Raw genomic sequence first — 13983 nt, forward strand, 5'->3', positions numbered from 1 at the left:
TAGAATAATAATACAGGTGCAGATAGAAACAGATGAGGTTGAAATTGACACAGTGCATGAAAATACACTTCTTAAGGTGATTATTGATGATAAATCACTATATTGAATGTGTAAAAACTAAAGCTAAGCTGTCAAGATGCATTTCAGTGTTTAACATCACTAGGGGTTACTGTTTATTTATTAATTTGGTTATTTAACAACATTTTTTCTTAGATTATCTTCCTCTTCTTTGTAAATAATTGAATGTTTTATATATTTGATTCTATAGTTGAGGATGCTAACCAATTAGCATACTGTCAATCAATTATTTTGTTTAAGTTTTTTCTTCTTCCCACTTCTTCTCAAATACAAGTTATGAGGTGTTTTATTTGCTTTTTGTTTTTGATGCTTATTATCATCATTATTACTACTCCAACTGCTATGCTTTTCATTTTTGTTTTATTTCACTAGGTTCTCTATACCATCTTGCCTGTTACATATTCAAAATCTAAATAATATTAAATGTTAATGTGCATTTTAGGCTAAACTTCACGGCTTCTTCTTGTGCATGTGATGAAATTAAATCAGCTAAAATCAGTGTTGTGTTTGTAGCAGTGTACGGAGTGAAATGACAGTGTGACATTGTGCAGCTGTTTCCAGCTGAAGGCGTTAAAACCCCACTGAGCACCACCTGCTCTGCAATAAACTGCAGACTGTTGTTTCCTCAAAAAACAAACATATCAGTGCCGTGTCCCTGCAAATATGACTTCAGTTACCTCTGATAATAATAAGAGTAAAATCTGAAGTTTACTGTTAATGAGAAAACAGTGGAAATGTTCTTTTAAATGCATCACTGTTGTGAATGGCCCCTGCAAGCAATTACAAAATGAGTGTATTATATCTGGTGATTGCTTATAACAAAAGAAAAAAAAGGGTAGTGAACACAGGAAGAAAATGACCACAGCTTTATTTTATTCCAAATGTTTTTTTTCTTTATTTTGATTGTAGGGCCCAGGCCTTTGACACTTCTGAAAGCACCCACACACTCTATGCTGAAACTGGAGTCAACGTCAGCATACAGCCTCATAGCCAAGAGTTCAACTTCTGACATTTTAATGTTGTTCAATATTTGGAAGAAAAAAAAAAAAGAAGAAAAAAAAAAAGAACAATTCCAGTACAACGCCTTTAGTACAGCATCATGCACAGCCAGTGGAGGAACATGCATGTTCGATGTGCATGGAGGAGGTTGTGATCTGCACTGAGATGGTTTTTTTATTATTATTCATTTGCCTGTTTTGTAAATGTGTAAATAATGTCTCGTTACACAGAACCGTGTCGTTTGCAGCAAATTAACAAAATCTGTGGTTTTATCATCAGTTTTGCTCAGCACCAACATGCCCCAAAGTACTCTGCTACCCACAATGCTTTACGCTCATAATTGTACTGGAATTATAAACCTCCCCCTTTTGTTTTTTTGTTTTTTTCAAAGAGAACGGCTCCAACGTGAGAACAAGGGAGGGAAAAACGTAAGAATGATGTGCCGAGTTGCCAATGTCCTGATGAGCTCACTCGCTCACCCCCCCCATGAAGCACACTCACTGTGGGGCCACACAGCACTCCCAGGCCGCCAGCCGAGTGGTGAGAATGAGTGAGCCGAGAAAGAAAAAATAATATTAACAGGTAAATGAAATTGAGGAGGGGATCCTCGACTCCAGTTAGGTGATGTTGATCGCTCAGCACCTCACAAAGTGCACAAACACACAGGCTTTAATTTTTCAGATAATACTCTCCCAAGTCCCTCCCCTCCCCTCCCCTCCCTCCCCCTTCTGCACTGCTCACACCCCTGCAGCAGTCTGAGATACTCAAAATGTAGATGGAGAATAAAAAGAGGATTAACAGATCCAGAGCTAATACCATGACATTCCTCCGCTGTACAAATTGTTAATATCCTATAGGTTAGCTAAATGTGAGCTGGCCCTTTAAGTTATGTACAAAGAAACCCACCAGCAACCATTTCAGCAGTAAAATGAAATGCAAAAAAAAAAAACAATGTCACTTAACTTGTTTGTTTCTTTTTATGGTTTAGAAAGTAATTTGATTACAATTAACCAAAAACGTGATGTTTAAGGTAATATATATATATATATAATATATATTCATATGTCAAGGTTAAACAAAAAAAATCTACAAAGCAAAAAAAAAAGAAAAGAAAAAAAAGGCATATGTACATGTTCACCCTGTCCCAGAAAACAAAAAGAGACCCGACTCTCAGGCTTTGACAAATTTATACCTTGCATCCCCTCCCTCCCTCCCTCCTTCCCTCATGTGCTTCAAGTGCTGTGTCGTAACAGAGCGCACAGGAGGTAAATGGTTCTGTGTGATGGCATCTGAGAGCTTGTCCCCCACAAAATCGGTCCAAAAAAAAAAAAAAAAAAAAAAGATGAACCACTGTTGCTTTATCGGATGAAGGCATTGATGCGAACTGTTAGCGGTTGCTGTGATGCACGTGCATTTTCCGAGTCTGCGGCGCTTGAACACGGGGAGCCAGACTGGGCAGGCCATCACAGAGCCGACACCGGTGTGGGGGGGTCGGGGTCGGGGTCGGGGGTGGGGGGTACAGCCTTGGATCCGTCACATTTCAAGGCATGCAACAAACACACCAATGTTCAACTTGCTCGTACCGTTTCCGTCACAAGGTTTTCAGCGGATATTCTCGCAGTATGTGTGTATGCATGTTTTTGTTTTTGTTTTTTTTAAATGTAATACATATACGCGTGTAAACTTGAGTCTAGTTTTGATCCTTGGTGCCGATCAGGAAGTCTGCCTCACTTTGAATGTATGCACGGACATTTTCTGTCACTATGTTTCGATGGACTGTTTGTTTGTATGTGTGTGTGTGTGTGTGTGTCATTATAATATACTTTACATGTCTCAATGTGCAAGAAAGCAGCAGCATCTATTATTTTCTCTTATTTCTTTTGAAGGAAAAAAGACTGAAACAGAAAAAAAAAAAAAAAATCGCATGTTCTCTGAGGAGCAGAGGAGCTGGCGACTTCCTGATGAGTTGACATGGGTACGTTTTGTGTTTCGTCGTTTTGTTTTTTTTCATTTGTTTCCTCGATTTTTGTTCAGAAACCTAAGAACAGCAGCTGCTCATGGTTCCGTTAAGCAGACGTTGTCCGGAGGGGTTTTTCCAGACGTGGTCCTGGTGGCTCCTGCCCCTCCCATCCCATCTCCCCTGACCCCCCACCCACCCCCCCAACCTCTGCACCTCCCCCTCAGGCTTCCTGCGGGGCGGGCCTCTTGAGGTCCCTGATCTGTTTGACCAGGTAAGTCTTTTCGTCGTTGAACTGTTCGTCCTCTGTTCTGTCGTTCTGGAACTTGCTGAGAAACTCGATGAGTTTCGTCTGGTTCTTCAGCAGGATGTCCAGGATGGGCTGAGTCTTGTTGGGGTTGGCTACAAACACCTGGTGGGGGTGGAGGAACAGGAGAAGGACGTCACTGTACTGAATGGAGATTAACGCTGAGCACACACACACACACACACACACACACACAGTATCCGACACAGCTACAAGGACACGTGTCCGCTGGGCCCGTGTCGTTCTCAGGTGATTTACAGCTGCTGCTTTATGTGACACCACATTTGAGATTACTTAAACTTTTCACAGAGGTGCTGCGGTGTTGTCGCTTTTTTTTATGAGTTGTCAAAATGGAAAAGGAGGGAGTTTAAAGTTGATTGATATCGCTGCTTACAACTGCAGAAGTCACTTTGTCGATATTGCACTTTTAAAAAACAAAGGACTGATCCAAAGTGCAGCAGCGTTCAGCAGCACAAGGTGAGACAAAAGGATTAAAAGTGTGAGGATAAAATCTAAATCAGTGCAAGAGAAATGGGAGATGTCCACTGTCCAATTGTCCACTCAGAAGTGAAAATTGATTGAATGGACATTGATGGAAACTTAATTGGACCATGCTCAGTTTTCCTTGTAGTTTTTGTGATTTCCTATATACCGTGTTTTCCGGACTATTAGTCGCATCTGTCAAAAAATACGTCATGAAGAGGAAAAAAAACATATAGAAGTCGCATCGGTCTATAAGTCGCATTTATTTTTTAAACATTTAATGAACAGCCGGGTCTCATATAATGGCTTTGTGTACACGGACAAATAACGGTAAAGTTATTTAACAAAAAGACACATTAAAACCATGATTTGATTTTTACCTTAAAAACATGGAAAGCCTCAAACTGGATGTTGCGGCTTTTGTCCCGTAGCAGATTCATCATTAGTTTGAGATTCTCCGGTTTGCTGATGTATTTCGTCATTATGGTGAAATTGTGCCGGTCGAGAAGCAACTCCCCCAGTAGCTGGATCACGTCAGAGTGAGAGACACCAAGTATTATTAATTAAAAACTTGCAGACTGAACATTTACAAAAGTGTACTTTCTTTTGCCCTCAAAAAAAATAAGTGTAGTTTATATGGAAAATCAGCATAATTGAAAAAGAAGAGGCTTTTCCCCCTTTCAGTAGAAACATTAATAGTGTCAAACAACATCAGATGTGTCAGAGACAGCAGGTTTCAATCTTAGGTAATATTTTATGCAGTGGTGGATCTGTTGCTGAAATTCTAGTTTTAAGAGCTACAAAATACTTAATTTTCACATTAAAAACAGCAGGCAAGTGAACAGAGCACAAGATTAAAAGTGGTTTTCAGTTGCAGTATTTCTTGTTTCCACCACTAGATGGCAGTCACAACAAGTCAATGGAGGTGGAAGGATTTTAGAGAAACCCAACACTGACAAGACCCCATCTTTAAATAGATCCCTGAACAGAGTTTCACTACGACGTGGGACCTATTTACAGGGACGAATCAGAGCCCTTACCTTGAGGGACTGCCTTTTAGTCACGTAGTTTTCTGAGTGGAGTAATTTCTCGTATTCGCTAAAGAACTACAGAGAGAGAGAGGAAGAGAGAGGGGTAATCAGGGAGTGGGAAGGCAGTAAAAAGAAGAGGAAGAAGTGGTTGGCAGTGAGAAGGAAGAGTGTCATCTAAATGCATCATGTTGTGGTTGTATCTGTGTCTTGTATCAAAGTGCAATTACAGGAAAATTAGAGACTTTCACACACACACAGGCTGACAGCTACTTGATGTACACAGCCTGCACATGTTATACCAAATGGCTGGTTTCAAGACTGAAATTCTGCCAAACACCCCAGACGGCCACAGTTTTTATTCATATTTAACTCGTCTAACAAGAGCAGTTTGGTTCCTCTGCTCCATTATGATTAAAAAACAAAAAAAAATCAATACTTTAAAAATATTGGTACATAGTACATTTTAAGATCTCCATCATTAAAACGCTGGTGTGGACTTACTCTGTCATAATGCTGCTCCAGAAACTCTGCACTCAGTAGCTTGTGTCTTGTGAGGAGGTCCTGGAAATAGACAACGCTGACTATTAGTTTTATTGATTCAGACTCAATGGTTTTGACTTTGCAAGGTCCCGTTTGGACAATAAAGGAACAACAAAGTCACACACAAACACACGCACAAGCAGAAATAATCCTTAGTAATACATTCCAAAAAAAAACCCAGAAAACCTCTGAACCTAAAATTAGAGAGAGAAATTGTTTTGGGTTACAGTGTGATTACTGATATTTAATATAATCCCTTCCAAAGACAGAAGACTACTGCTTTATCTGTAGTAAATTAAGCTGCTTTTTTTTTTTTTTTGGGTGGAATAAAAATAATAACTTGCTTTGTATTAAAAGAGATCCTGCTGTTAATGCTACGATTAAAATCTGACCACTAGTATTCATTTAGCAGTGGTGTCAAATTTATTTGAATAGCTCCACACTGACTTCAGACTTTTTTAAAACTGGGCCCTTGTGATACAAGGCTCCACAATCAGCAGTGGTTTAGCCGCTAATGTGGTTAAACGTGGGCTGTTAATTCATCTAAATGTAATCAGAGACTAAATCCAAGTGGAACATTTCATACATTTTTCACAAGAACCGCTGTGACTTTCTGTTTTAAACCATCATGACAGCTTCAGTGGTTCGTTCAGTCTCTAAATCTTCACTCTAAAATCTGCATAACAGCCCAGTCTCTCCTGTTATAGCAGCTCCAAACCCACAGTCTGCAATGCTGTTTGTGTCAATGTGTCATTGTAATTGCAATATCAGCAGAAGCAGCAGCTGCTACTTGCCACCAACACATCATCAAATTTGCCGTTTGAGCTGTCAAGTTAGTTACTGTGACTCAAATCTTATGACGGAAAACCAACGACAACAAAAATTGTAGAAAGTTGGAAATGGGGGATGTTGAAGACAGATGTCAGCGAACTGTACAAATCATCTCAGCTATAGTAAACAGTCATTTGGTTACTTCTAAAATTATGTTTTATGCCAAAGGCTTTGACATCGTAGGGTTAAGCTTTTACAGAGCTTAAGCCTACATATAAACATATAAATCATCGGCCGAGCAGCTGAGCCAACTTACTTTAAAAGTGGCAAATGCGTCTGAGGCGATGTCGAACGTTGACATCTCCACGTATCTGAAGAAGTCGTAGAACTGCTCCGACCACAGCGTGATTTTGGCCAGCGGTTCATGTCTGATGCACTCTCTCAACATGATCCCGCAGTTTAGGGCGATCTCTGGAGACTCATACCTGGACAAGACGAGAAGAAAAACACAGAGACACATCATTTATTGTGCTTAATACTGGAAATGACTTATTACTTACTCTATATACAACACTTTTGTTTGCACATGGTGGCAGTTCTCTTGGAGTACGGCTTTGTTATCATATTTAAATGGGACCCATTAGATGTAATTAAACAAATACAGAGTAATGGAAAACCACAGTGTGTGTGTGTTGAAGCCAACATATGCAAATACGGTAACGAGGAGTGAATGTGATAAAGCTGCTGCAGCATCAAAGTATCTGGATGCCCCTGCAACGATGGAGATGCTTGGTATGAAAGGAATAGTTCATCAAAAAATGTCCTAAATGACGTTTTTTCAATAAACTCTGAACTATATCCCTTCAGGACACTTGGATTACAGTGGACGAGCAGTGTATTACAAGGTTTTTGTGTAGTTTTATGGACCTTTTTGTGTCTGGTCAAGTGGCCATATTGACTCTCATATTGATGTACCCCACTCCCGGGTCTCCAGATGCACTTTGAGGAATAAAAAACTACTCTGGAGTATTCATCAGCATGAGGGTGAGTCAATAATATGAAGTTAATTTTTTGGTGAACTATTCCTTTAAAGAAAAGATTTTTAAGTGTTGTCGGGGTTGAAATCACATTCATTTGTGTTGGCATCTGCATCTGCAGTAACTACAGACTCCACTAACAACAGCTGAGCAGAAACATAAACCTGTGTATTCACAGGTTGTAAAAGCTGTTTTATTTTTATTTTTTCTCTCTTTTCTCTTACTGAGGGAATTCAAACCAAAGAACCAAAGTTAAATTCTTCATGTTGTTGTATCACAGGAAGCTGCACAGGCACAGCTTGTGTTAAAATCAGGGATGCAAACGGGTCAGGACCAAAAAAGAGAGGAATTGTCTGGCGTGTGGGGGGGGGGGCTCACCATTAACAAATAATTACATTACAATATCATGGAAAAGTCAATTTCCAGTAGTTCAACCCCAACCAAGTATTGGGTGCATATAGATGGACATAGTTTTCAGAAGGCCAACATTTCTATATTAAAAATGCTTAAAAAAAAAAAAATCCTTTGCAATGTGTTAGTTTCACTTTAATTGAATACATTCTACATCGCGGAGGCGACGTTTCCACTCAGGGCTTCCTTCACCTCTGAAACGGGGCAGAGCTCCGTGGAAACACCTGCCTGACACAGCAACGTAGGGAACCGTGCATGTCCGCGGCGCACAGCTCCACATGCACGGGGGGAAAACGGCGTCGCCGTCGCACCGACTGCACGCGGATACGCGCCGCTTTATTGAGCGCGCATGTCGCGCGTCTACATTGGAGGTAGGCTGTTATCAATATAATCAGAGGCAACCATGAATGAGTTCGCCTCAGTTTCACGTGATTGTCACTGTCAGCCTGTTAGAGAAACATTTTACTGACCCCAGCTGAGACGCTGAGACCCCCCCCCCCCCCCTCAAAACAAAAACTCTTCGGATCTGAACGATTCACACAAGTCACCTAATTGGTCATGAAAAAAAGCGATTTTCGCTTCTCGGCGCGCTGTTTGCATCCCTGTAAAATACAATCTTGCCTAATTGGCACAAACATGTGAGTTTATTTTCATTCTTCGTCTTTAGGCACAGTTGAAAACACGCCCCTCGTTTCCTTTGATGTTAGGAAGTTATTTAGGAAGTTGCTCGGACAAGAATTTAAATGATCAAGGGGAACGTGATCTGTGTGTGTGTGTGTGTGTCTTACCCTTTAAGCAACATAAAGAGGATATTCTGCTGGGTGCAGAGGTACTCCACCGTGGGTGTCCGAGTGCCAATCTGACGCCTTAGGATGTTGTTGAAGATCTGAGCCACGTCTTTCTTACCCTGGTGGCAACATAATAAATCAACACAGGCCTCATTAAGCTAAATTGTAGATATACAACACACAGGAGGGAGATCAGGGTAGAGAAAAAAAGAACAAAGAAACAAGATGTCCTCTACAGATAATAACAAGGATATTGACAAATAGCCTCAAAAACAAAAGTGTCATGCTGCCAAAAATGAAGCGAATGAGTGAAGAACTATTTAAAATAGCAATTGAGTCACTGTCATATTTCTCTGTTGCATCCTTGTGATTTGTTATTCTGCACCAGGGAGGGAGGATGAGAGAGCGTACAAAAGGAAGAGAGAGATCACACAACACAGTGAGTCATACAGTCACAGGGGGAGTCTACAGAAGCAGTTACCACACAGCACCAGTCTGACACATTGCAGAGAGACATGAGTTTATACACACACACACACGCGCACGCGCCCGTGCAAGCACAGACAGGTCTGTCACGTACACCTGACTTCTCCTACTACATTTTTAAAACATATATATCCTCTTCTTTCACCGTTTGCACCGACCTTAGACAACATACTCACTGTGCAAACCCCGCCGCATTAAATAATTAATACTCCACTTTCTCTTTCTTTCACTCTCATTCATTTATTCATTCATTCATTCAACACTTTGCTTGTTTTACTACTTCAAAAGGAAACAGGAAGTCTCACCTCAAAGTCGATGAGCTGCAGGTCTGCTATCAGGGTGCTGAGCAAGCCGCTGTTGTAGAGCTCCTGGGCGAGCTGGGCCACTGCTTCTGTCTGGGGCTCCTTCTCATTAGTCCCGTATAGGATCTCCTTCATGGCCACCAGGCTCTTCGATACCTCCTCCGTGGCCTGAGCACATTGCGTATACAAGCACACACATCATCATGACTAATTCAAGCTTTAAAAATCTCTTTATGGCCCCAATTGATGTTTCAAACATTATGAATGCGAAAAGAGCGACTGATATTGTGTAAAAATCAACCGTACCTTCTCTGCCTTTTTGTCAGAGATGTCGTGTTTTTCAAGCACCGTCATGCTGTCCTTAAGGTTTTTGACGATGTCCGCCGGCGACTTGTGGGACTTGCCAAAGGGGAAAGGCATGGCGGAGCGTTACCACGAGCAACCAGGCAGCGGACTGTCCACCTGAGGAACGAAATGTAAACAGAGGAGTCAGAGCTCTGTAAACATGGATGGGATCTGCGATAACGCGCCGGTGTTGCACTGACTGAATACTGCCGTTCCAGACAAGTGGGTGGTGTTGTATTAAGCAAATACTGTAAGTTGATTACAAATACAAAGCCTGTGACTCACACAAGTCATACTCATGCAAACAAACAATGCAAGTCTGGAGACTAGAAAGTAGAAACTGACGACAGGTCTTGATAAGATCTGAACGGTTGATACAGAACAACAACATGTGGAGGTTCAAACTTAACATGTCAGGACGTGGACATGGAAAATAAAACAATCTCCATACTGTATGGGTATTACACAATATAAACTAACCAAAAATGTTCCATTAAACATCGTCACCTTCATGACTGCAGTCTGACTTTGTCTACCACTCACTGTTGATGTGGTGAGACAAGTGATCAGTATTGCATAACATTATTACACCACCGTCTCTCGCAATATGTTATTTATAATTTAGCATGAGTGCTGTGATACTTCTGTGTTTGTGATGTGATGTTGTACTTCCTTTCTGTTATACTAGGTCTAAACATATTGACTCTTATAAGTCAGATGTTTTATAGCTTATGGTATTTTCTTTTTCTAAAATAAGAGGCAGGTATTGAGGCTGTCAAAATTACCCCCACCTGTTTACAACACACACTGATTTTGAACACTTATAATAATAAACTGGTGAATGAAATCTAAGGTGAACTCATCTGAGTTGTCATACTACTGATGTTAGTTGAGGCAAATTATCTCGGCAGTCGGTGAGTTACTTCATTGACCTCATGTCGTATCAAAAATAACTTGAGACTAAGAGACAGAAGCAGGTGTGCTGTCTGAGCTCATCTCCGAAAATGCAGATGTAACGCAATTGTTGCTGCAATTGGTGTGGTCATCTGGACAGAAAACCCAGGTACGGACGGTACAGTCCAAGTATCCCACTGAAAAGCCAAACAACAACACACTGGCAGGGAGCACTGATGCCAAACTGTGACTTCAGCCTTAACACAAGAACCCGCAGGTCTGTACTTAACGCTTATAAAACTCACAGAGGCAAATATTTAAAATACAAAACACACAAGAGAAAAAGATTGTGTCTTAATGGTGAATGTCGTGTCTAGATCTGATTCACCATGTCATAGACCAAAACCCTTTGTATAACCCACCCCGCGGACAGTGTTTAACTTATCTCTATATATTGTCCTTTTCTCTACCAAAAAAAAAGATCTATCCCAGGGTAAAAATGAACGATGCCACAAAAAACAAGAAAGAAAAATGAAGCACAGGCATGAGTAATGCATCCAACAGATGTGACGACCATATCTCGCTGTTGCTATTATTTAACTGGGTTACTTAACAAGGCCCCTTATCTGCTCAGTTCAGCGACACACCCGGCCACCTTACTGTGGGGCGAAAGCCAAGTTTTCTGAAAGGATAAGAAACAAGCTGAGACAACCTGGGGCATAGGAAGGGGTTGATATTAGCAGCACAACAGCCTATATGTGCCTCTTTGCTATCAGCGCAGGTCATGTGACCCCACACTACCTATTCTAAGAGGACCAAGACAGAAAAACACATCAATAAAACCTAATCCCAGTCTCATGATCATTTGGACTAAAAATATTTGCATTAAGCATGCTGCACCGTGGGACATCTCCCCAAGGTTTTACCACAAGAACATCAACATTTACTCTCTGACTGACACATAAAATGAAGTAGTATGAAACCAACCTGTTGTCCTGCTGGGATCCTCTAAAGCTCTAAAAACACAAACCCTTCGACAGTCAGTCACACTCTTCCTCTTAGGTCTTGGCAGGGAGTCCACATTTAGAAAGCAACGCTGAGGCCAGGAATATAAACCAAGCAGCACTGAAGTGGGAGGTGCAGCAGGTCACCAACCATTCATATATGATGTGTCATGAGTGACTGGGCTGAAATGTTACACCTGTCCCCGCCGGTGGTTTCACTGGTCAGTCAGTCAAGCTCTGGTACTTGCTACTTGCTTGCTTACACGATTATTAATCTAAAGACACACACCTCAACTTCGCCAGGAGGCCAAATCCGTCTTTCGCTCAGGTTAATGCCCCGTTAACGTAGCCAGGAGCCAGCAGACAGACAGCGGAACCGCCCCCTTCATGCTGACCCGCTTCAGTTATCAGTGACGCAAATAGGGAGGCAACGCATATGGCAGGTTCACAATCAGCTGGTCACTGTTGTTAACCCACAATGACTCCTAGTCCTGTACTAATCAGGTATGCTGGAGCTGGAGTGATGTCAGGCCAATAAACGTCAGGGGGAGGAGGGGTGGGGGGTGATGTGGGTCTAACTTTTACACACACACACACACACACACACACACACACACACACACACACACACACACACACACACACACACACACACACACACACTCACACACACACACACACACACACACACACACACACACAGAGATTGACCTAACATGGCCCTTGCAGAGACGGAAACAGGTCCAAGTACCTGCCGGCTGTCTTTAAAAAAAGGGAGATTTTATATACATACTGTATATATATTATATCGGTTGGCGATAATTGCCCGTCATAAAACATAATAAAAGCTTACCCGAAAACCGCTGAAACGTCAAAGTCACTCCCACCCCTTCAGTCATGCTCTGCTATCATCATCATCATCATCATCAGCTGCAAACTAAGCTAGCGAGCACCTTGCTAATGCTAGTCAAGCCATTATTAAGCCCAACTTATTAACATGTTTCGCGAGGTTATGCATCGTATTTTCGCTGCACAGTTAAAGGCATAGCTTAACAAAAAGAAACTTAAAAAATAAAGTTGCAAACCCACCCACTGTGAGTTAGTTGGTGACCACCACACTGTCCTGACAGTGAGCAGCACCGCCCATCTGTGTTGTTGTATCCATGCCTGTCTGCTTGGTGGTTTGTGATGGTGTAAAACCTGCCAACTTTGCGCAATGCTAACAAACAAAATGGATACTACAACTTGTACTACGTCCTCGTGGAGATATATTCTGTGTTTAGCAATAAAAATATACATCTACCTACTCATATTTATTCCTCTCTCTGCAGCTTTTATGTAGCCGTTTACCAAGCTAACGTGGCCTGTGATATATTTGGAAGCACTGGTACAAAATGCTTTTTAAGTGTTAATTGTGACATTATTTTTTTTAAATGTCTTCTTTTTATTTTATTTTGTTAAATCTTTGTTTAGTGTGTATTTATATGTGGACCCTTAGTCTGGAATAAAGTCTATCTATCTAACAGTTATCCATCCAATATTCAATCACTGTCCACCTAACAACAACACTGCTGCTGCTGCTGCTGCTAATGCTGCTGCTTTTTCTTGTGAGGCCTCGGTAGGCCCTAATGCTTATGTTAAACCGTATCTGGCTGCTTCATCTTCTTTTATATATAAATATATATAAACAGCTTAAAGTGTAAGCAGTAAGTCTGTCGTGGTCGGTTTTAACCACGTAATAATATCGCTAGCGCTGGTTAGCATCACGTTAGCTCGGCCTTTAGCAACAGCCCGTCAACACGGAGCTAAGTGCTAAAGGCTAAACACGTTTCTACTTCACAGACTGAGCTAACGTTAGCTAAATGGAGCTAACTAGCTGGCTAACTTTAAGGCAGCAGTTTCTAGCTAAAGAAACGCTTGCACACGTTTATTCACAACAATATACACATTCACACACGCACGCACGCACGCACACACACAACACCATACCTTGTATACGGCGTTTTCGCTAATTCCCCCCCTCGATTTGTCAAGACAGCAACAAAAAAGGCAACTCCGACAGAGGCTCCTTGGAACAAAAAAACTGCTGCTTTGTTTTTTGTTTTCCTTGTCCGTCGCCTCCCCTTGTTTGTAGCCTACTACTGTTAATTGTTGTGCGGCGGTCCCTGTTTCCTAGTTCTTTCTCTGGTGTCGGACTGGTGTCGCCAGCAGCAGCGGAGCGCTGATCACTGCAGCAGCGCCGTCTACCGCCTCCTCTGGCCGTCTGATGTCATGGCAACGGCGGCGGCGGCGGCTCGCGCTGTGCAACCAGAGAACCAGCACAGCGCGAGCGCAGCAGGTGATCGTAGGAGGGCGCGCTCACCCCGTGGACGGAGCATTGGACATTTAAATATGACGACGACAACCAGGTCCAGGTGTACAGTGTTTGGATTGTTTTTTTTCTGGAACTGTCTGCGTATGAATAGAAAAGAATAGAATAGAATAGAATAGAATAGAATAGAATAGAAAAATACTTCATTCATCCCCCTGGAATAAAGTCGTCCAGCAGCT

General features: G+C 41.7%; 1 protein-coding gene across 2 annotated transcripts; it reads right to left on the bottom strand.

Annotated features, from left to right (window-relative positions):
- Positions 1-3071: 3071 nt before the first annotated feature.
- On the bottom strand, positions 3072-13660 carry cab39 (calcium binding protein 39). Of its 2 annotated transcripts, none has more exons than XM_085794944.1 (10): positions 13423-13660; positions 9497-9652; positions 9194-9358; positions 8403-8521; positions 6483-6651; positions 5357-5416; positions 4865-4930; positions 4205-4348; positions 3243-3446; positions 3072-3212 (listed from the first exon to the last, which is right to left on the bottom strand). In XM_085794944.1, the coding sequence occupies exons 2-9, from the start codon at positions 9608-9610 to the stop codon at positions 3258-3260; spliced, it is 1026 nt and encodes a 341-aa protein (XP_085651070.1). In that variant the 5' UTR covers positions 9611-9652; positions 13423-13660; the 3' UTR covers positions 3072-3212; positions 3243-3257. The 2 variants fall into 2 exon arrangements, with proteins under 2 accessions (XP_085651070.1, XP_085651071.1); XM_085794945.1 differs by lacking the exon at positions 13423-13660 and adding an exon at positions 11417-11691.
- Positions 13661-13983: the final 323 nt, after the last annotated feature.

Source organism: Trachurus japonicus, chromosome 13 (assembly GCF_045865225.1).
Source record: "Trachurus japonicus isolate A0001 chromosome 13, Traja_1.0".
NCBI classification, from domain to species: Eukaryota; Metazoa; Chordata; class Actinopteri; order Carangiformes; family Carangidae; genus Trachurus; species Trachurus japonicus.

Coding starts and splice junctions, on each gene's coding strand:
- cab39 (XM_085794944.1), bottom strand. CDS start 9,610: ATGCCTTTCCCCTTTGGCAAGTCCCACAAGTCGCCGGCGGACATCGTC. Junction 9,359..9,496: donor CTGACAAAAAGGCAGAGAAG/GTACGGTTGATT, acceptor CAATGTGCTCAG/GCCACGGAGGAGGTATCGAA. Junction 4,349..4,864: donor CTAAAAGGCAGTCCCTCAAG/GTAAGGGCTCTG, acceptor GACGTGATCCAG/CTACTGGGGGAGTTGCTTCT.